General features: G+C 40.7%; 1 protein-coding gene across 1 annotated transcript in view; it reads right to left on the reverse strand.

Annotated features, from left to right (window-relative positions):
• PLA1A (phospholipase A1 member A) overlaps positions 1-25226 on the reverse strand; it is a 264242-nt gene that overhangs the window by 154581 nt on the left and 84435 nt on the right. Inside the window, exon 2 of the mRNA XM_069635738.1 lies at positions 4862-5069. Within this exon, the coding sequence (XP_069491839.1) occupies positions 4862-5069 (208 nt within the window). The remainder of the gene's footprint in view (positions 1-4861; positions 5070-25226) is intronic.

Consider the following 25226-nt stretch of genomic DNA (forward strand, 5'->3'; position numbering starts at 1 on the left):
ATTTATGCTCCACCAGTTCTGCCACATTGTAGAGTTTTCGTGATTTCATTAATTCTGACCACACTTTTCCTCTATCGTCTGCCATGGGATAGGAAGGCTTGTCATCTTTATGTTTGCCAGTCCCAATGATTGTATTATGTACGATTATCGGTACGCCAGTTTTTTAGGTGCATTGTCGTATGACAGGTGCAGAATTATTTGTACGTGAGAATAAAGTTTTCTTTAAAATAGGTAAAATATTATGCATGGTGAGTTCATAAATAATTAAGGAGTCACTAACCTGCAACTGCTTCCCACTGATGTTGCATGAAAGACACTGCTCAAATGCGTGCTAAAGGTGGACGGTGTGAGAAACCAGAAGGTGTCTCACCCACTAGTCCCCGGGGATCTCTCTTAGGTGGCCAGGGCACGGCCATCGCCTTTGGATCTAGACCGTGGGGGTGGACCAGTGCGGGAGGATCACCTGGGTGAGGGGTCTTTGGGGAGAGGGACCCTGGATGGCAAGATGAGGTATCCCTCGCACTGTAACACCTTTACCCCATCCTACCAGGTAGGATATGTCAGAAATGTACCCCCCCTTCCCTTCGCAAACACTTCCACGTGGACAGCCCGCTCTGGAAGAAAACCGATTTACACCTGAGCAGTGTACCTGACATCTGCTACTATGGTGAGGTGAAGTCAGGCAATTACTGACAATCACTCACACCTGACTTCCATTAAACTTCCCCACACAGATAAAAGGTGGAGCACGAGAGCACCCTCTGAGTGAGGCAAAGCACACGAAGGAGCAGCAGTTTCGAGTCGGCAGCTGAACGAGGGGAGAAAGACGGGAAACCAAGAAGGCTTTGCAAGGAGGGAAATACCCTTTACCTTTTTGGCAAGACACCGTTACTTTCCAGAAACCTTCCAAGCAGAAAGCATAAGGCCAGGAAACCAGACTGAAGACTCCTGCATTGGCACTAATTTCTTTTTTGTTGTTATTTGGTTAATAAAGTAACCTTTAGCAAAGCATACAAAAACATACAAAGATGATTTTTTAAAAATGCTAAATCAGAAGATACAGGTTAAAACTATTTTTCTAAAGAAAAAGACAGAAGAGAACCATAGAAGGATAAAAGGAAATGGAGAACAGAAAAGAGCAATCAAATTATCGTTTTGCCTGGATCTAAGACTTCTTTTAAAAAGTGAATTGCAACAACCATCCCGTCATTACGACCATAAGAATTCACAATAGGCTGCCACACTCTTTCCGTATGGATGGGGCATAGAATTGAATAAGATGACCAAAGTAAAACATGTGCCTCACCTCCAATGGTCTACAATGCAGTACTATATGTCGTAAAGTCTCCACCTCTTCAGGCAAAGAATAGAAAAGACTCCTGCATTGTGTGCGTGAGATTCCTAAAACCATTCTGCATAACCAACCATGGTGGGGAGGAGCGGCAGCTGCCGGGGTACCGTCCTTGGTTCCAAGAAAAAAGAAGCAGTAGAGAGATCAACACAGCTGGTGCAAGACCGGTCTGTGCTGAAGTCAAGGTTGCAAGCAGCAACAATGTATAATGAGCGCTAGAACCAACATTGTTAAACGCATGTGATGAAAGACACGAGTAAAGCACACCTGCTGATGAATGTTTGAACTTGAGATGGAAAGATACAAAACCGTTAACAGAGTGGTCCGGTACCGTGAGTGTGCTCAATTGAAGGTTTCTGTAAGACATCCTGCCAAGAAAAATGAAATCCCAAAAATTGTTGCGAATATTGTATGAGGTGAATCAAAGTGGTCCTGCGATGGTTTAAGCAAAATCCATCGCAAAATAAAAAGTCTTTGATTTTGATATAAGGAGGATCCGAAAAAGGGAGATCCATGGTCTGATCCAGAACAAGGTAGATCAAGAGTAAACATTGTGGTACAAATGGGTTAAAGTCTGAAAGAGGGAGACCGATGATAAATACTGGAAGAGAGAACTTGTGCATGTGAAGATCCTAATAGAAATGGAACTTTGATATTTGTTTGTTACAACAGGCCCTCTGCATTAAGAGACTGTTATTGGACAAGCGAGTTTGGCAGAAGGCCCTGATATCTATGCTTTGAACTGAGTCCGCATGGCAGAAAAGCCAGAGTGTGTGCGAAGCTCGAACTTACTGCCTTGCCCCGGGCTGAAAACGTGGGGAAGGGAAGCCAACTGCTCAACCGTCCTGACATATTATTTCTTGAACACTTTTCTTTGTTCCCACAAGAAGAGAGTGATTGAGAATATTCCCAAAGATTAATTTATTGGGGCAAAAAGGAATTGGAGCACTACCACAACATACCAAGAAGAATGCAAACTACTACAAGACAGATTCTTGGAAAGGGGATATAAAATGTCAAACATCAAAGCGGCCATTGGCAAGACCTACGCCATCCCAAGAACCAATTTGCTCAAACCCAAGATTAGGGATGACCCGATCGACCGAGTAGACAGCATCAGATTCATGACAGAATACAATGCTGACAGAAAGGATACTCAAGAAAAATGGGCACATTCTTGGAACTGACAAGGACTTATAGAGCTGGATCTCAGACAAACCCAAAATATCCTATTGTAGAGCACCCACTCTGAAAAGCATACTCAGACTGTAATTTACCACAAAAACAAGAAACTAGTAATTGGCTTAACAAACAAATGACACCTGGATTCCATAAATGTGGGACGTGCGCCATGTGCCCACATGCGTTAACTACCAAGAGTGTGCACTTTGGCACTCTCCATGAAAAGAACATTGATTAATTCATTAACAGTAGGTCTACATTTGTCATCTATGTAATCATATGTGTATGTGGACTCAAATATATTGGGAGCACCATCCGTGAATTCCAAACAAGGATCAGGGAACATCTCAATACACTGAAAGCAACAGATGCCAGATATCCACTGTCCATACACTGGCAAGAGCAGCACCAAATGGACGACCGGAAAGGAATTCAATTCGTCGGACTGGAAATGGTCAAATGTGACACAAGAGGAGGCAACAGGGCACTCAAACTCTGCCAAAACGAAGCAAGACTTATCTGCAGGTCAAGGAATATTGAACACAGCCTCAACACGGAACACACATTTTATGTTTTTCTATAACAAAGATAGCAATGTTTCAATACTCCATGTTGCTTCTACATATCAGCTGAACCTGCTATGTTCTTCCATGTATTTGGGTCTCCACACAACCCCATGTACCACTCTAATACTCCTCTATCACTGATATGCAGTTGAGAGGATTATACGGGTCACCGAAAATGCTTTGATCAGACCTCCATTCGCCAGCACTGTGGTCCCTTACCACGTCAACGTGAGCAAATAGCCACAGCCACCAACACTACAGACCACACCAAGAACCTACCAAGACAATTGGTGTACCCACCCACCTATTCCAGATCACTACCTATCTGCTGGAAATAGCTGTTGAATAACTGCTCATGCGCCTTCACCTTAGTGCCATGACTAGCATTTACAGACACAATCTGAGTAACAGACCCAATTCTTGCCCTCTCTCCATCCAATACGTTCTCTTCACTTCGCTTGGACTTCCACTTCCCATTTGGACAATATGACACATTTTGAGCTCACAACATTATTATATCTATTTACTCATATCCCCCTCCCAGGGATGCTTGTGATAGACATAGGCAAGCCATCATCTTACGGGCTGCATGTCCTGAACTTATAAGCCGCTTAAATGATATGCCCAGTGCATACTGTGCAATTTCCTCATTAAAACAGCAACTGACAATGATGCTTTGATATGATGCTCCATATCTAAACCAATCACCTGTAAATGGATGTAGCCTTGATAAAGACCTTCTCTTGGTCGAAACCTGTGTCGGCTCCTATGGTGATCAAATCAATAACTGAAAATAAAAAACCACAATGGTATCAGAAATAAATGTGTGGATTAGTAACTGTATTATGTGGTCCAGCGAATGACAAAAACAAACAATAAAAGCTTGTAATCATGTCTGCAAGCACCATCTAGGTAGGAACCAAGCAAAAATCTACCTATTACAGACTGAGCACGTGCCCTTTGGTTCCTACAAACGGCTGCTTATGTAAACAAATCTGGTATGTCACTAAGAAGTTAGGCGCAGTAACCAACAGTTCCAAGAGCTCTGACCACTCCCATGAAATGTTTCTTTGTTGCATACACCATTGTCCCACTCCCTTTTGTATTTAGAAGTAAGGATTGGCAATATGTTTATTAGCATAGGCCCTTTTATTTTCACAGACTCGACTAGGACTGCGTTATTATTATTTGATGGTCTAGCTTGCTCCCATCCTTAGATTTTAGTTGGCTAGGCATTCAACCAACCCATTGACGTTCTCAATAAACACCCTTGAACTGAGATCACTTGTGTCTGTCCTCACTGTTTGATACCATGCCTTCCTTACAAGGGTCAGTGCACTCTGCCTTCATTTGGTAAAACATGGAAACTGCAAATGGACTTGCTCAACAAAATGGAACATTTCTGAATGCATTTCCCTTGATCATCTTATCCTGAAGAAAAATTCATATTGGAATTGCATCATGTGTGCATAGGGGGTGATTCCTCCAGATCTATATCTGAAGGAAAATTCCACAAATGTGCACTGGCCGAAACATAGATGATTGATGTATTTGATGCACTTCTGTTAAATACATACAATGTAAGCACATCTTTGATAACATTTGAGTACAGCTTTACAGACTGAGTGAATTGAAAAGGTCTGAATTCCTTGGGTCCAGTGGCCATTCTGCTCATACACACAGGTCGACATCCCATCAACTTAACGTAAAGGAGTCCCAATCGCTGGTGTTCTTGGGTGTCATCATCCACTCTTGTTCTCACCTGAAGCCGTGTATAATGATCTTGGTGTCCAACGTGGCATTGAAGTTGGACTTGCCTACGGCGTCGGTCGTGTTGGCATCAATCAGTTGCCCGCAGTCTGGGTTCTTGGGTGTATAAAGCAAGAAGTGGACATTGAGCTTTGTGCCACCGAAGATGCTTGAGCTTTGGAAGTCAAAGCAGATGGAAGGTTCTAGGACCTCATCTTCTGCTGCAAGAAAGAGAATAAGAGAGGTTAGTGTTGTGAAGGGCAGGCTGTGGTGGTAACCCTTCTCTGAAGGTGGAGGCATTTTAGGAAGCTTGGGCATGCCAAATGGCTTACGGGCCCTCAGCAGTGGATCACAGTTTCCTGGATATTCTTCTCCATGCCAGACCTTTGCTTTCTGGTTTATGTTACTCTATGCTATGTTTGTTATGCGTTGCTAGACATTGTGGGCTTAGTTAGGTTGAGTATGCTACATTATGCTATAGATGTGTTTTAGTGCTGGCATGTGTCGTGCCTTTTAGCTGAAAGTGTTAAACCAAAATTGTTCTTCTTTAATGATGCATTTACTTTACTATTATGGGATGACCAACCCACAAACTACCTGTTGGACTTCCAAATTATCCTTCACATGTGGCTGCTAATATTGGACCGTATTAAGAAGAGAGTATAGGGTCAACTTAATTTATACACTGTAATTTTGTATCCTTGTTTTACTGATGAAATAAATGATGTATAATTTGTATAACTTGTACATTTATGAAGATTGTATTAATATGTATTTAGATTGATTATGTGTTGTATAAAATTGTGTTAAAAGGTTTATTTAACCACAATAACAAACACTAATAAAAACCTGTCAAATTCAGTGAAAGAACTTTGTTAAAGGGACCTTATGGTTACAAGTAAAACTGAAAAACCATTGAAATTCCGCAGTTATGGTCAGCTAAGCAATCATAACTTGCACCACCACCGTGCAATGTTAAAACTAACACCCAAGACATCAAAGATAACATGAAAAATGTCATGGATGACATCACCCATTACTTTTCCACATTCTCAATCTGGCTATCCAGGAGAGAGCATCTTGGAGCACCTGCTTTGGAGATTATCGGCAATAGTGCATCAATGGCAACTGCTATGACCATTCTTCCTCCCCAAACACCACCACCACCATTACCATCTGGAGGACCTGGACATGGGAACAGGCACAGTAATTCAGATAATGAGGATCACGAGGAAGATTAAGATGAGGGGGAGGAAGTCCCTATCTCCAGTACCCAGAGTGAGTCCTGGGTGTGGCGCTTTTTCACCATCGTTGGAAATGTGCTGAAGGCTCGTGCAGCCAATGTTTCATGCACTGAGTGCAAAGTTGTACTCAATTGCGGAAAACCGGGCCTTTATTCCTACGGCACCACCTCCATGATGTGCCACACCAAGTCTAACCCCTCCCCCCCGGGAGCTCTGAGGAAGGCAGTACCTTTCTCAGGGAAAAGTAGGTTGACGCCATGTACCCCATCTTCAACTGCTCCTGTTACCACACAGGATACTCCTTTGGGGCAGAGGATCCCAGCGGCAGCCTCACAGGCCATACAGAACGCTCTTGACCCTTACCTTTTGAGGGTCACAGTGCTATGTTTGTACTGTCAAGCTGTCAAGCACCAATCTGTACTGGGGAGCAATCTCGGAGTGCTTTCGAGGCTGCTTTCAAGGAACACAAGAATACTGCCACCTACCTGCCCGCCCAACATCTTCCTCTGTCCACCTGCCCCTTCATCTCTGTGGTTGCTGCCCCTTCCCTCCTTTCCCTCCCTTGCCTTACCATGTCTCTCTTGAAAAAAAAAAGCACAAAGAAAATCCAAAAACAAAAAACAAAGAAAAAAATGGTTCCTTTAGGAGCAACCTTTCCCAGTTAAAAACAGAAGTGAGAAAAAATGTCACAGGCCCCTATAGGCTTGCATAGTCCGTGGACAGGGCAGTAGTCCTCAGGCATCTAAAAGAATTCCAAGTGAGGGGTGGGGGCATGAAAATCCTTTTAATTGTTTTTCATGCAAACATGGTGGCTTTTAAAAGAAGCTTTATTTTCCTTTTGACTCTTATATATTTATTTGATTATTTTGCTTCATATAGTAAACTATCAAAGATTCCACACAACGTAATTATTATGTGTTCACAAAAACTGCTTCAATGTATTTTGAACATTTTCCAGAAAAATCTGGTTGCCGTAATCAGTTAGATGAACTCCATCTCTCCAAAAAATGTTGACAATATCAAATTTTATGTTCTCATTAAGAAAATATGTGAGAGGTTAGCCAGGGGTCTAACCTCTCTTTGTGGCTGTTCAACCAATACCTGGCACTTCTTGCCCACATCATTGCCGCTCTCTGCCCCAACTTTCAGTGCTATGCAGATGACGCTCAACTAATTTTCAGGCTCCCCTCTGCCACCTCTTCTCCATCTCTCATCTCTGACTGTCTGCCGCTATCCAGATGTGGTGTGCCGCCAATGATCTCTGCCTTAATGCCAGTAAGACTCAGATTTTCCTCACTGGCAGGCACACCTGCTCCCTCCTTTCCTGTCACTCTCTGGCTGGCCTCTTTTGGCCCTCTTCCTGCTCCCACCTGTGAGGCTAAAAACCTTGGTGTCATCTTCGACACCACACTCTCCTTCTCTCCTCACATCTCTGACTAAGAAGTAACACTACCAGCTGCACCTCCTCAGAGGTATCCTTCCTTTCCTCTCCTTCCCCCAGAAGCTCACTGTCTCCAGAGCCCTGGTTCTCTCGAAGCTGGACTACTGCAACAGCCTCTGTCTAAATCTGCCTGCCTCTACTCTGCGCCCTCTGCAGCTCATCCAAAACAGGACTGCGAGACTTGTCCTTGGCCTCAAACCCAGGGATTGTATCTCTTCAGGACTGAAACCTCTGCAAAGATTACGTTCAAAACCCTCTGCATTGTCTACAAGGCCTTCTGGGTTCTGGGACCTCAATATCTACAACTCTCTCTTCCTAAATATTTTCCTTCTCGAGCTCTTCGCTCATCTGCCTCCAACTCCTTCAGAGTTAGTCGCTTCTCCAAACAGCGAGTTGATAGTAAATCTCTTTCATCTGCTGGGGCCTCCCTCTGCAACAGAGTCCCTGCCTTTCTGAAACTTGAGGAGAACCAGCTCCGGTTCCGGAAGCACCTCACGACCTTCCTTTGTGCTTCTGCTTTCTCTCCCCCTCTCTCCTGCTGACCTCCTGGCTGAATCTGAAACTGCACTGGTTACCTGGCCACACTCTGATCTTGGGCCCAGGTCCCCTCCCCACCAGTTGCACTCTGGCACTGCCCGCCTGGCAACCCATGCACTTGGGGACTGTTTCTGCTTCCCTACAGCCCCTACTAGCACTTGACAACACTTTCCGTGCACTGCCTCCTCCCTCTTCCCCCCACACTTTTCCCCTTCCCCCCTCTCCTGCACTTGCACAATCTCAATGTCACCTGGCCTAGTAGGATCATTGTCTCTGTCTTCCCTCTGTTGCCCCTCCTTTGCTTCGTCGCGCCTTGAATCACTTGTGTATAGTCGCATTGTCAATGCCATGCCATATCATATCATGCCAACATCTTGCAAAAAAGTACACACAGCTTTATTAACGTTGTGCCTTGCTTTTTCCATTTGCAGACAAAATAAATTAGACACCTCACATTTGTTTCTGAGCAATCCGTGAAAAAATAATTTTGCAATTTGGAACATTTCCATCAACTTTCCAAATGTCTCCTTCATTGTAAACTGCAATGAAATATCCAGAGGTTTTAAGTGAATCATATTCTCACAAAACGGGAGCACATCTGCCCACTTCAATGCTCGCACTCCATACCATCACACTTCTAATTCATGCAATCCAAGAATTTCACCCAATCCACAGTGCTCAACATAAACCTTCAGGCAATGGATCCAAGCGTTCCCCAAAATCTGTACACTGTGCCTCCTCAAAGACATAGCCATAGACATTTTCCGTGCTCTCAAAACTACTGCAAACAAAACTCCTGCTACCCTCTCTTCTTGTACACCACACCAAGTAAACCTGATTGGTTAATCCCCACAATCCCCTTTCCAGGCCAGGCATCCCTAAAAGACCTGGATGTGCACATACCGTCTGTGGTCTACCACAGTGTCCGCAGACATCACAGCCACTGAAAGGGTTGGGCGAATTTAAACTCAATTTCAGTTATTTATTCTTTAGTGGTGGTTCTGAAAATAACCTTTTTTGCTGTTTTTCTTTTTTTCCATACTCTGACAAAATGAGAACAAGCTTGCCCAGTTAAAGCCACAAACTGCATTTCACAAAACTTCCACTTCTTCCAATCCAATACTTCCAAAGAGGCCATTACTTTTAGCATACACCTTCAATGACTGAAATGAAAAATCTCCCAAAAACCACACACTCTGCTTCTTAATAGCCATAGATACATCCATCTTCAACTGCACAGAACAAAGACAACACCTGCTACTCTGTCTTCCTGTGAACCACAACCAACACACCTCATTGGCTAATCCCCACAGTCTCTGTTCCATGCCAAACATCCTTAAAAGACCCAGATGTGGCATGTGCCGTCTGCGGACTACTGTGGTGGGTGTGGGCCCTGTAACACAGGACAGCCTTGCTGCACTTTCCACTTTCATATTCTCAACACTGCCTCATTGGCTGCTTTCAAAGAGTCACACATCCATCCACCAATCACATCCAAAAATACAACACCTAACCCTGTCATCTCACTTCAACACTTCAGATGTACACATGAACTCTCAGAGTACATATCTCTTCTTAATCTCAGCCATCTGCACCAAAATCTACTGTGAAACTCTCCAACTTCTCTATTTCCAGGTTCAACATCTGCATCTAACAATACACAGTACAGGTATGCATATATTTTTTTAAGTATTTTCGGCAATTATTTTTCAAATATATATATATATATAGAGGGTTCCTGCTACCTACTCTGTAATACGCCTCTCGATAAGCATATTCTCTTTTTTAACCACTCTAGCAAAACCCAGGCATTGCAGCACTCAGCACCTGCTCACATCAAGCAGCAAATATGCACAATGCTCTGCATTTAAAAATGTTTCTTTTTAGGAGCAATTTGATAAAGGTTAAAACATGCATTTGTCCATTTATAGCAGCACTGTATGTAACGTTTTGCTAAAAGAAAGAAAAAGCAGATGCAAAACATTTGTAAAATATTTTTAAGTGGCACTAGGTGTTATGCAAGTTTAATATGTTGGTAGTACATGCATACCTGCCAACACAGCCCATTCCAATCTGTAGGTGGTTATCAAGTCTTCATTTTTTTCTTTGCATTCTATGATTTGAAATTCCTTTTCTCCCATTATACAACTCAGACTACAAGTCCCACAATGCAATAAAAAAAGCAGAGGAATAGAATATTCGAAAGTGCAACATTTATATAAACTGAAAAATATAACAAGGTGCACCATTGCTTCACACATATACACGTGCCACAAAGAAGCTTTTTGATATGAAATTGTTGTTAGATCCAGCTCAAATGTTATCGTTGAATGGTAATCATGGAATCCAGTTGGCACTCAGTGATAACACATGTTTCAGCATGCACTATGCCTTTGTCAAATCAGGGCAAATAAAAAGTAAACTTGATTGTATTGTATAATGCTTGAAAAATAAAAGAACATAACAATTGAATATGAACAAAATATGAACCAAGAAAACAAAAAAAAATGTTTAGCATCGGTAGTGACCAAGTTGGAAAAATGTTAACAAATTATTTCCATTTAATTTTGTAAATTGATCAATACAGATATGTTCAATACAAATACAAAAGTACATGCCCCACCAAATTCCATATATTCCAATGTCAGTCCATCATCATATTTTTCGTGTTAATCAATACAAATGATCATGTTGTATTTTGAATATTCAGAGAATGCAGTATTACATGTTGGTAATTCTTTAATCCACAGAGAAGGAGGGGGATTAGGTAGGGTGGTTTAGGAAATTAGAAGCAAACAGTGGGAAAAAGGGGGGAAATCATTATACACCTCAATTATGCATGAATTAGTGATAGAAACCATAGAGTACAGATTTCAGCAAGACTTGGCTTCAATTTACCATTCTGTGAACATGTTGAAGGAGATGCTTATGACACCACTTCACAATAATGATTTTTTGTTTAATAACAAGTTTTACAAACAAACAGGAGGAGTTGCCATGGGCATTAAATATGCTCCTGCATTAGCCAATCTGTTCATGGCAATGTTTGAAGACAAATACGTATACATACAGACCAAGCATATACAACAAATGTCATGATGTGGACCAGGTATATAGATGACGTGCTTTGGATTTGGAAGGGAACCCAACAAGACCTGGAAGATTTCCTGAAGAGAGCAAATTCCAACCCAGTAGGAATTGAATTCTTTGGAACAAGTAGTCATACAAGCATTAATGTATTGGATTTAACCATCTATGTGTCCGGCAACAAACTCATGACTATAACATATCAAAAGGAAACAGAGGTTAACTCTACGCTTTTTGCCAGCAGTTGCCACCAACGACCCTGTCAAAAGAAATATTCCTGAAAGGGAATTCTTTAGAGCACGTAGGAACTGTGCTGACCAAAAAGAATTAAAAAATGAATGTGCTTTTCTGTCCACACGGTTCAAGGCCAGGGGATACAGCAGGAAATGCATAAACCCAGATCAAGATAAAGCACAGAAACTAACCAGAGAACAAACTTTGACACAAAAAACGAAGGTACATCAACACCCAGAGAAAGTAAAATTCATAACTACATATTGTGCCAACAGTCAACAAATAAGAAAAATCCTTAGAAAGAACTGGTACCTGATAAGATTGGACCCACATACACGTGATCTCATAGAGGACTATCCATCCATCATCTACAGACGGGCCAAAACATTAAAATCTAACCTAGTCCGTCTTTGCTTCCAGAAATCAAGCAAGAACAATTTACTACATGGCTAGAGCAACGTACATCTGGGTTTAGAAAATGCTGCAGATGCTCAATGTGCAGATATGCATCAGCAAGTACTGACATTTTTCAAGGACTCGAATGGAATTTGGATCAAGATCAGAGCCAATATCAACTGTCATTCGAAATACGTAATTTATGCAATTATGTGCAAATGTGGATTGTTTACATAGGCAGCACAATCCGTGAACTGAGGGTACAAATTCGGGACCACTTATCCTCGATTGGAAGTCAAGACATAACATTACCCTTAGCCCACCACTGGCAGCAGAAGCATCAATTATGTGATAAGAAGGAAATCAAGTTTATTGGGTTGAAGAAGGTCAGTCTAGGACCGAGAGGCGGGAATCAAGAACTACGGCTAAGACAGGAAGAAGCCAGACTAATCTGTAAACTCTGAACAGTGGAAAGAGGACTGCATTCGGACAGTGAGAGGTCTGCCTTCTTGTAGGAAAATAAACTGTGTTAACTGGAGCTGTACATGCTCCAAAATATAGCCAAGCATTCACAGTACACGAACAATATGTGAAAAAGGCAATAAGGGTGTGAAGCGAAGTAAAGATACAAATCCAAGATTTAAACACAAAATTGAATTAACAAATAAGAGCAACAAACTACCAAAGAATTAGAGATGTAACCTTAAAGAGAACCTCCGGAGAAAATTAGTGGTAACAATATAGATGCATAGCCAAAGGATTTTATTTGGTTTGTGCGCAAATGAGGCCATGATAATGAATGTTCTTAAAACATAGGGCTTAATATATACCCTGACAATATTAGGATAATAATTAGGACAATCAATAGTCCGATTAATATGTATTTAGGGTTGAAAACTAATTTGTAAACCAATGAGGCTTTGTGCATTAAAATAACGGGCTATCAACACAGGCACGAACCGTCAACTTAAAAAAATCATTCTTTAAAAAATGTGTGCATAAAACAGTTTCCTTTCAATCACCTTATTTTTTCATATACAAGTCCAACTTTAAATTGTCTTAAATTTTATTTAGAACAATTCGACAATGCTTACAGGCAATACATTTGCATTCACAAATGTATGTCTGGAACCCAAGACATGGCGACCACATTAGATAGAGAAAAAAGGGCAACAGTGGTAACCATGGTAATGCACAACAAAGAAAAGTATTTTGTTTTTTGACCACGTAGGAATGCATGCACGAACGGAGGTGAGGGGCTCAGACCTTTGTAGGTAAGCCCTTAGGCAGCTAATAGACCCCTTAACAAGCTCATCTCATGAGGAGCCGTTGTAATTATTCATAGACAACAAGAAGAATGAGGTTCTCTCTTTATCTGGCACCGCGTGTGAATCGCACTTGGCGACAATTTGGCAAATAGAGGTGAATTGGAATGGTTTAACGTTTGCGTACTAAGCGAAACTCCTGCTTTCTTTCAATTAGGATTTTTTAAAGCTATTTCAGTGAGGACACAATAGATATGGAATACATAAGGAATCTTGTAACGCGTATGCAACAGACTGACATATTAATATAAAAATTATGTGAAGTAATGAGTAATGAAGGTTTGTATCATCCCTACGAAGGAATTAACCCATGACGCAGAAACCCTAATTTCGTGGATAGATGATTAAATATGCAACAGAATTTGGGTAAGAGGTGGCAATCCACCTAAAGAGAGCCATATTATATGTTCTTACAAGTGCCTTTATCATCTGTGCTCATTGATGCTTTTTTGATCCCCCCCTTTTTTGCATTGTTTTCTTCTAATTTCCTAAACCACCCTACCTAATACCCCTCTTCCTCTCTGTGGATTATCGAATTACCAACATGTAATACTGCATTCTCTGAATATTCAACATACAACATGATCATTGGTATTGATTAAAACGAAAAATATGATGATGGACTGACATTGGAATATATGGAATTTCGTGGGGCATTAGCTTTGTATTTGTATTGAATATATCTGTATTGATCAATTTACATAAATGAAACAGAAATAATTTGTTAACATTTTTCAAACTTGATCACTACCGATGCTAAACATTTTTTTCGTTTTCTTTGTTCATATTTTGCAATTGTTATGTTCTTTTATTTTTCGAACATTATACAATACAATCAAGTTTACTTTTTATTTGCCCCGGTTTGACAAAGGCATAATGTATGCCTAAACACGTGTTATCACATACAGCCAACTGGATTACATGATTACCACTCAACAATAAAATTTGAGCTGGATCTAACAACAATTTCATGTCAAATAGCTTCTTTGTGGCACTTGTATATGTGTGAAGCAATGGTGCACCTATTCATGTGAAACAGAGTAGAGGAACTCATGTCTCCATTTATGCCTTCACACACATGCAACATCTTCTCAAGACTTTAAAAGTAACATAGAGCGCTGAGGCCAAGGAGTTGATATCCTCAAATAATTTCCTCATATGGTTTTAAACTTTTTGAAAAATATAAAATGCTGAGCATTTACAAATGTTTCTTTTTAGGAGCATTTTCATGAACATTCAAAAATGCATATGTACATTTATAGCAGCACTGTGTGTAACTATTTCCTAAAGGAAAGAAAAAAACAGATGCAAAACCTTTCTACAACACTTTCAAGTGGCACTTGATATGAGGAAGTATAATATGTGGTCAGTACATGCATACTTCCTAACATAACCCATTCCAATCTGTAGGTGCTTATCCAGCCCATTTATTTCTGTGTCATTTGAATCCTGTAGTCCAAGTTTTATAATGGGATAAGTGAAACTACAAATCCCAGAAGGCAAACAAAATACACAGGACTACATACCCACCTACAGATTGTAATGCATTATGTTGGCAAGTATGCATGCACTGCCAACATATTAAACATGCACACACCAAGTACTACAACCTTTTTCCATCTGCTTTTATTATCTTTTACAAACAATGTGCACATAGTGCTCCTGTAAATGCACATATGCTTTTTTTTAACTTTCAAGAAAATACTGCTAAAAAGAAATATTTGTAAACGCTCAGCATTTTCTATTTTCCATTCCATAGACATGTCCCACTTTCCAACCTCACTCATTACATCCCTAACACTGCCACCATTGTCCCCCTGCTCACACATATGTATATACCACCAAAGTATCTATATACAACACTTCACCTTACATATAAAGTACTCTTCTTTTCCAACCTATACTATAATACACCGAACAATGCTGCTACAACAATCTGCCACTTCATTATCACTAGGCCACACCTTTCCTATTCTTAAAAATACTGCACCACATTACAAATACATCGCTGCACAAACACAGCACTTCTTTCATTAAAATCAGCAGAACTAAAGTAACCTACACATGCACCTTTTTCTTACACCCATTTCTGCCCCGTTCTTTCTAATGTCCCAAACACGACTACTCATACTCCAATTGTTCTAAAAACATACTTAAGATACTTTAGTACATCATCCATAACACAACTGCATTAACACTTTTTGCCAACAACTCCCTCTACCTTCATAAACAACCTCTCTTACTAAAAGCACTTGACCATTACCATAAATACCTACTAACTTTCTTTTTCAATTACAGGAAAGAAGAAGAATCCCGAACACAGTGACCGAAAAAAGAACACTATCCACATCCTACAAAGTAAGTACATTAATACAGTATTCATCTCTCTACTATTGTAACAATGTAGTGTCACTCTATATTAGCCAAGAGTATTTGTTTCAAACCAACATTTATTTCACTCTTGGTCATTATATTGTAACATGCACAATGTTTCTATTCGCATCTCAACACCACTGGTATAACATCCACTATTTTCCTGAAAACATCACAATGTCCCTACTTATTCATTCACATCACCACTCTCTTACTCACTAACCCAATCCCATCAAACCTGTCCACCCTCTTACTCTTACAACCTTCCCAAGCACAACTATCATCCCACTACACAATCACGCAACACGCTATTCATCTCTACAGTCACACCCACTCACCCATGCACAATACATCTATATACATTCCACAACTTTCAAACCCAAACTTTCTTTTTTCCAACAGACACAACACAATGCCTCTAAAAAGCAATTCTGTAGAAAAGAAAGAAAAAATAGAGCAGATAAAAATAAAAGCAAGCCATTTACTCATCCACTTGTAAAACATTTTATAGAAAACATGAAAACAAAAGAGCTAGTAACTACACTCAAAAAACTAAACCAGATACATTTTTGATGAATTTTTGCATCATGACAAAATTTGCCGTGGTGCTAATACCATTACATATTAGCACTAGGGCAAACGTTGCCCTGGTGCAAACATGTAGTGAAAATTCATCTTTTCTGCACTAGGGAAATTTTAGCACTGGTGCTTTTAATATGCCAAATTGCACTTGTCGAGGTGCAGTAGGTTTTTAATGTGTCCCAGTGTTTTTAAAAATAGGGCAAACTTTGCCCTATTGCTAATACCATGCAAACTTTGCACTTGCACTGTTGCAATGTTTCTGTAATCTGGCGCAAGGAGTGCAATGACCAATAGATCAATCTTTGATTGTACTAGTTAACGGGGTACCAACAAAAGACAAAAACATTTGGCGACAACTAGTTGACTTGAGCACAGTTAGACAAGCCCTACAATATCTAAAAGAAAACAATGAATACTACAAAGATATAAACATAGAGGAAAACATCAAAGAAACCACACAAATAATTCAAGATTGACCAGCAACAGGCCAATTTGAACATGTGAATCTTGTTACTGCAGCCAACATTTTAGACTAGTATACAATTTACCCACTACACTCCAAAGACACCATAGAACAGAGGTCTTCAAGCTGTGGGGTACAATCCCCCCAGGGAGGTGCAGCTGCAATCCTTGGGGGGGCGCAAGTCCCCAGCCTGAAATTTAGAAAAAATAATATATATATATATATATATATTCTTTTTTGATGGAGGAAATGGGCAGGGGTGGCTCACAGGGTCAGACTGGAGCATAAAACTGTGTCGGGCACCAATGAAAAAGTGTCCAGGGACTGGTTAGGTGGGGGATGAAGGAGCCCAGAGACTGTCATGGGAGCAGGTGGGCGAGCCCAGGGACTATATTGGGAGTAGGGTGCGGTGACAGCGCATGATAGTTCATAGCATTTGGATTTACTGACCATTTGGCATTTTTAGGGGGGCCCAGCCTCCCCACATTTTGCTTGGGGAGGCCCAGGCCTAAAATGTTTGAAGACCACTGCCATAGAAGAAGCATTAGAAACATATCAAATGCGTCAAGCCAAAGATTCCCAATGAGCATATGGGGAAAAAGTGTAGAAGCACATTTGTTTGCTCTATTCTTTCCTAGAGGAAAAAGAGGACGATATGACGAAAGGTACACACAAATTAGTGCATCAGAATATCGCCCTTTATGAATGTATTCTGAAGACCCCAGATTCAGACAAAATGTAGAATATATTTTCCACCTCCTTTTTGAAAGTAAACTAGCAACTCTATGTTATGTTATGGAGTTGCACACACATTAAAAACAGGCACACATTTTTTAAACATGTCCGATACTCAACTGCCTAAAAAATAAAAGATAAAGATGAAGTTTTGCAGTCAGTTGGCAAACATGCGTGGTTCAAACAAATAATGGTTCCAACGCCACGCTGATGTAAGTTGTGTGCTAAGGAACCTACGCCCACCCACATTGTTTGTTACTTTAAGCTGTGCAGAGTATGCATGGGATGACATGCATGACTTCTTAAGCACTGCAAACCAAAATGAAGAAGGAATAGATATAAAAATACCAGGAGAACTCTGTTCTCTTGACCTTGTCAATATATCAAGATACTTTCAACATCACTTCATTGCCATGCTGCACTTCATCTGCAATACAACTACCCCTCAGCTTGGAGAAGTGCAAAACGTCTTTTGGAGAAAAGAATATCAATCCAGAGGAACACCACACATTCACAATCTTTTGTGGATAAAAGATGCTCCCAAATTTGAGCATGACAGTGACGCCACTGTTTTACAGTTTATTGAAAAATATATAACCCGTAACATCCCTTCAGAAACCACAGATAGTGACCTACGTACACAAATCCTACGCCTCCAAAAACACAAGTGTGGCAAATACTTCCGATGTATATATAAAAGCAAATAGTTGAGGTAAGCATGGTTTCCCACCTCATGTTGGCTTTAATTCACCTCAGAATGCAAGAAGTCCTAAAAACCGACTACAAAGAACTGTTTGGAGGAAAACATGTTATTGTTTTTGGACACCTCCTACAGTTAACACCTGTAAAAGGTCAACCTATTTTTGAAACATTAGGACATACACAATGCTGCAATACATTCAGCAGCATTGGAAATGTAAATCTTTGGCAACATTTTCATTTTCAGGACAGAGAACTAACCCAAAACATGTCAGTCTGCAGACCTCACCTATGCTGACATTTTAAAAAGCATTAGAACAAAACACTATCACAATTGTACAGCGGGTCTGCTTACAAAAGATGCAAAATCCATCTTAAATAGTAGACTACTCCATGAGCTATATGAGTGAAACACATATGCTCCTGATGTCATGGAAAAATGTACTCAACAAAATCTAAAATTCAAGTCCATAATGCCAACCCTTGCAAGCTATAGTCAATTCAATGAGACAATGTTAAAAAAGAGATGCAACCAATATGGCATTCCAGCTAGACATACAAACTAGAAGTGCATGGCATGACACTCCCTATGTGACAACAACCGCATGACTAAATACCTTAGAAAAATATATCCCCAACACAGCTGGATTGGAGAAAATATTAACTTTGTTCCTAAACAGCAGAGTAATTCTAGAAAGTAACCTTGATGTAGAACAAGGTTTAGTTAATAGAGCAATTGGCACAGTTCTTGGCTTTCAAGCATATTCACATGACGACAACATTCAGATTGTCAACATCCACGTTGACATACTTGCAGAAGTTAAACATATTGGCAGCACAATAGCACGTTTCCTTATTTTTAAAGACATGTAAGTATGCAGAGAACAATATTCTCTGTCTCTTGCATATGCTGTCACTATTCACAAATCTCATGGTCTAACACTAGATCACACATTGATGGATATTGGCAGCACAATTTTCAAGGAAGGTATGAGTTATGTAATACTTTCATGTCTTCTCACACTCAATGGTCTATTTCCAGTTAACTTTGATGCTAACAAAGTCAACAATGAAATTCCTTACATCCTAGAATACAACAGACTATGAACACAGAGGCACTCGCGAGCAGACCAGGATGGTAGCAATGGTACCATTATGAACGGTACCACTGCTACCATCTTCCCCATTCCCATTGAGCCCTATTGGGGCTCAAATGGGAATGGGGACGTATCGGCTCTGGGTCCCGTGCCATGAGAATTTGCGGGACCGCAAAGGTCGGAATGGCCCGGTTATTCCCCTTTCGCAGGACCCGGTGCCGGACCTTAGTGTGGGGGTAGCCATGCCCTTATTAATGACATGGCTACCTCCAACCTCGTAATGAGGCCCAATCTGTCCAGTATGCAAATCAACTCACATAGCCAATATGTCATACTAATGCTTCTTAGGTACAATGCAGATGGTATTAATAATAACTGTATGCTTACTAGCTTCACACACCGCCAAGTATCTCTTGGCAAGAAAACCTTTACAACAGTAGGCATAATATACCACACTGGTGCCAAAACCACTCAGGGCACTCTACTGCATATGTCAACAAAAGATGTGGTTGGTTTGAATGTAAAGACACATCCGTTATCTAACAAATCTAACACATGCCTTTTTGATATTCCTTCAACTTAAATGTACTCACTAAACTGTAGCACAATAAACAGAATACGCTAAAAGGTATCTAACTACATCCATAATACTACAATAGTACTTTTAAAAGTCAAGATAGTCAGAATACACTAACAGGTATCTAACTGATTAAAAAATACCCTAAATTGCAATACACTTGAAATACGCCATCATAATTCTTGTTACTACAAAACCTCTTCTGTAGTCTAAGGTAGTTACAATACGCCAAGATGTATCTAACTACTTTAAACAATCCCTTAATAACAACACACTTCAAGCAAACATACTATCATACTCACTCTGATATAATTGTAGTCGTTTTTTTCAGTCCTCTATGGATTAGTTTTCCCAATGACCTAATGATTATTGAAGCTAATGTAACAACAGTGTATCAGAACTAATGTTTTACCAAACACTGTGCATAGAATGTGCTGTTTCTGAGGGTCAGAAAAAGTAAAGGTATATGTAAAATGGTATGCTATTAAACCTTTTCAACTATCCTGCTTAACAAATAATACTGTTCTTTTCTCACAGGAAACAAACCAGTGATTCCAGGTTGACTACTTTATACAACTAAGTAACCGTACCAAGTGTAAACAAATACTTATTCCATAACCACTACCCTCAATTCTACATCAGTCATAAATACCACATACATTCTACTCTAAAATACCTTTCTACCCTTCAGTACCTATAATTACTATACACATATTACTAGAATTCTTGGGGGCATGGCCTGCGGCCATGCCCCCAAGAATGTGCTCACTGGCCACAATCACCACCATATAATTAAACCATATAACAAGTACAAACAATACATCTGCAAATAACAAAACTCGCCCTGAACCCCTAACCATTGATTTGGGGTTCACGGACACCAAAATTGACCATGGACTCAGCGGCATGCACAAACCCTATTTTCATCTATAAAAACAGCTCCATATCACCTTCATTCTATTCCCCTACCCTTTCTATGCCCTCTTTGAGCCATCAAATAACATCACATGTGTTTTCCAAGCTGCTCGTTCACAGCTCTGTCTGTAGACTACCACAGTGTCTGCAGAGCAAGCGGCACCCATGCCCATTTTCTTCATCTAGTAAAACAGCCCCATGTCACTTTTCCACTTCCACACCCTTTCCAGACCCCCATTCAGCCATAAAATAACCCAAAATGTGTTTTGCAGACTTTTCCCCCAGCGTGCTGTCCGTGGACACCAGACGTTGTCTGCGGAGCCAACATGTCGGCTGTTTCCAAAAATATGATGATGCAGCTGGTGCTTTTCACCATCCAATCAGCATCCGCTGTCCACTGACATCACGACGGCCCCTTGACCAATCAGAGGTCTGTTCGCGGACCGAACAGGGAATCAAGTCTGCGGTCCAAACATAGATATCGCTAATTTACTTGGATCACCTTTTTGGCAGTTTTAAAAAGTAAACTGCTCGATATACGTAGACAAAAGTTACAAAAGCACGCTTTGGGGAACAAGCCACCACTGCGGCCACAGATTTGGTGAGAATCCATCCCTCGGTTTGGGCTGTTGATGTGAGAAACATTTGTTTTCCATTGCGTCTATGAGGAAAACCACACATTTTTGGACCCCCCCCTATAACTTTATCCCCCCAGGATGACACCTCACCAAACTTTGCAGAATCAATCCGAGGGGCCATATACACATCATGGGGCAATAAGCAGGCCTCAAACACACAATTAATTTGTGTACTTGAAGATGAACTTTAATGTTATTAACATTTTCTGGTGATGCTGTTTTCTTCTTCCTTACTTTAGTTTTCCTTTATTTACCTCGATTTGTATGCATTGTGGGTCTTCATATGTATTGTTCGTACTAGCACAAGTGTGTAGTAAGTCTTCAATTGTTAGCTAGTTTTTTCATGTTTTACATAACTCAAAACTCTGACAAGGTAGCATTCATTATTTTACTATCCAAAATTACAGGATTATAAATATTGTACTCCTATGATGCATGCTGCAGCCGTTGCCTATGTTTATATATGATTAGGTTCCTGTATTAACAACAACACTCCAATATCATGTTTTTGTTTAGATGAGTACATTCTTTGATAGATTATGTAGTTCATGATAGGTCTCACTATCACCCTTGACATCTTGTTACCAACATTATAAACACAACCTATTGTAGGGACTTCACATCACAATTAATTTCATATGTGATATCATCAGTGATGTCATCAATGACATGTATGATGTCATCTTTAATGTCCTGAGTGTTAGTCTTAGCAGTGCACAGTGGTTGCTTAGCTTACCATAACTGGGAATTTCTCAGGTTTTTCGGTTTTACTTGTAACCATAAACTCCCTTTAACAACGTTTTTTCATTGAATTTCAAAAGTTTTTATTAGTGCAACTTAACCATAATGGCTCTTTAACAAAGTTCTTTTAGTGAATTTTATGGGTTTTTACCAGTGCATGCTAATTTCGTACAGCTTACTAATATCATACTAACCCAAATATAGCAACATTTATGTCCAATTTACAAAGTTTCACCATAAAACTCTGCCATTTCCCACATTGTAGCATCATTTTTAACACTTCTAAACACTTTTTGCAACATTTTCCACTGTTTTTACGTTGGTCTATGTCCACGAACGTCTGACGTCATTGCAGACTTTTTTGGACAGGGTCACGTGACCGCATGCGTGCGCTGCATGACGATATGTTTGCGAACGCATCTGAACTTCGCAATCTGGTCCGTGCTTCAGGTACAGTGCAGAACTGCATTTATTACTGATCTTGAAACTTTCAAGCTCAAAATGTTCCCCTTGCACAGCTCCTACACCTATTCTTATTCATTATCCATTAACATTCTAGTGCAGAGTCCATACTTGGAACAATATTAGCAAAACTGCTATTTATCTTACAAATGGCATCACCTATTGCCATCCCTCCTCCCCAAGAGCCACATGACTACCACCAACAGCTGGAGCGCCTACACAACAAAAAAAGCGCAGTACTTTTAAAGACAATGAAGAGGACGAAGAAGATGAGTAGAGGAAGTACCTACCTCTAGCACCAATTGAGAATCATCATGGGCGGGGCAGTTCTTTACCACTGTTGGGAATGTACCAAAGACTAAAGTTACCAAAGTGAAATACACTGAGTGCAACGTTGTACTCAGTCGCAGACTACCTGGACAGTGCTCTTACGGGAAGATATCCATGTGCCGCCACACCCATTCCAACCACCACAATGCTCTCAGAAAGGCTGTTCCTTTCTTAGCAAGTAGCAGGCTGACTTCCTCCACCTCATCTTCCTCAACCAATACTGTAGCCACACAGCCTAATTCTGTGGGACACAAAAGCCCACCGGCTACCTTGCAAGCAATAAAAGAGGCTGTTGATCCATATCTTTCGAAGACAAAAGGCATCTGTGTATACTGCAACACACCACTATGCATGCGGGAGCAATTTCGAAATGCTTTTGAAGCTGTTATCAAGGAGCATGGGAAACACTGCCACCTACATTAGAAGTAACACACACACAACACCTTCCCATGTTCACCTGCCCATCCATATTAGTGCTTGGTGCCTCTTCCCTCATTTCGCTCTCCACCTTATGTTCTAACCTCTCCTGCATCATTTTTTTTTAAAACCAACAAAAAAAATGTTACGCTAGGAACCACCTGTCTCAGATAAAAAATAGAACTACAAAAATAAAAACTCCATGTACTTTACATTTCTCAGTAAAGTACATAGGCGGGTCTGGGTCCGGGTCCCGCAAAAGGGGACCTACCGGGCCATTCTGACCTTGGAGGGCCCGGTAAATCCATTTTGCGGGACCCGGACCCGGTACATCCCCATTCCCATTTGAGCCCCCATAGGGCTCAATGGGAATGGGGAGGATGCTAACAACTGCCCTGTTAATGACGGGCCCGTTGTTAACATCCTCATCTGCTAGCGGGTCCCGCTAAGGATGCTTGGTCTGACCCGGCATTCCTTAGCGGGTCCCACAGCAGTCCTCGTAAAAGGGCAGCCCATAATGACCAGTGCTGGTCCCGTACCCGCCCCGTTCATTCTGTGGCCGCCTGGGTCGTAATGAGGCCCATAGACTCATTAAGATTTTCCAACATTTCCATGAGCACTTTTTGTTATGCTAATGGGAATAATGTGGCGTTCATCCCCGTTCTAGGGACTGGATTGGGGGATAACGGCCCGCCAGCCTGTCATCGGCCCAAGTGAAGCGAGGGCAGATAACGAAGACTACAGACCATTATTTTTAATTTATTTATTTACTTGGTTTTCACCGCGCCGAAGCCCGCAGGCATCAGGGCACAACAGGGGATACAAGACGAACAAGACAAAAACTCTTATGGAAATCTATCAGAATCTTCAATTCTTTTCAAGTTTGGACTGGATTGTGAATTCATTTAAATAAGTGGGTCTTCAGCTTTTTTCTGAAGCTGTGGTAGTACCTTTGTATTTTAGGTATGCATTTTAGTATGTATGAGTGCAGTATGGATGGAGTATTTGGTGATATGAGTGCGTCTGGTTTTGTTGCACACTGTAAGTGGTGAATTGTATTTAATCGAATTATTAGTAGTTTTTTTGTTTGAATACCTTTTCTGATTTGTTGTTTACTGTTTGTAATTTTTGATATATTATGAGATTTTTTAACTCCTTTGGTATATTTTAATGAATTAATAAATATATATCTTTTTGCAATGCACTATGGATGTGAATTAAATTCTTTCACCTCCAGCCAAGTTATGTGTTCGCTCGGTTATGTTTATAATAGGCTATGTTAAACACTTTATAGTCTTGCCTTCCACCTAAAGCAGAGTTATATCCCGGCCTCTTAGTTGCTCTATATATACGTGTTCTTTCCAGGCACAGCCGTGGATAGATTTTGCCTGGAGTCCCCATTTGTGTGTTTTGTGCTGTGGTAGTTCGTTTCTCGTCTTAGCTTGATAGGGAGTTTGTTCCATATCAGGCCTACTCTGACTGGGAAAGCTCTTCCCATGCCCTTTGAGCATGTGAACGGGGTGCTTTTTATCTGGTTCTTTCCTTCTGGCCTTAGGGATCTTCTAGGCGTGTATAAGGTGATCCTTTCTTTAGGATAACCCAGAGCCTGTCCAAATAAGCATCTGTGTGCCAAGGTCATGCTCTTGAAAATGATTCTTTCTTCAACTGCCAGCCAGTGAAGATAAAAGCGGTCTTTGGTAAAATGTTCTCTCCGTTGCCTTTTTTTTATTATTCTGACCGAATTGTTTAGAATAGTTTGGCACTTGGCCATGCAGCTTTTACTTGCGCCAAGCATCAAAGCATTTTCGTAGTCCAGCAGAGATAAAATAATGGCTCTTGCAATGGTTGCTGAGTTCTCTTCGCTTAAAAATGGTCTAATGGTCCCTGTTCTAGCCCCTGCAATGGAGGATGAAGGCCATTACCACCCCGAGTTGCAAAACGGTAACCCGGGGTGCTAAACAAAATCATTTTCCAAGATGTCTACCATGGAAAGGGACTGCAAGCTCCGTACAGAACCCCTCTTCCCTCTCCATGGCGGCCTGCAGAAGGCAAAGAGAGAACCCTATGACCATATTACCACAAGCA

The sequence above is a fragment of the Ambystoma mexicanum genome, chromosome 7p, assembly GCF_040938575.1.
Source record: "Ambystoma mexicanum isolate Mex_15411 chromosome 7p, UKY_AmexF1_1, whole genome shotgun sequence".
Taxonomy (NCBI): domain Eukaryota; kingdom Metazoa; phylum Chordata; class Amphibia; order Caudata; family Ambystomatidae; genus Ambystoma; species Ambystoma mexicanum.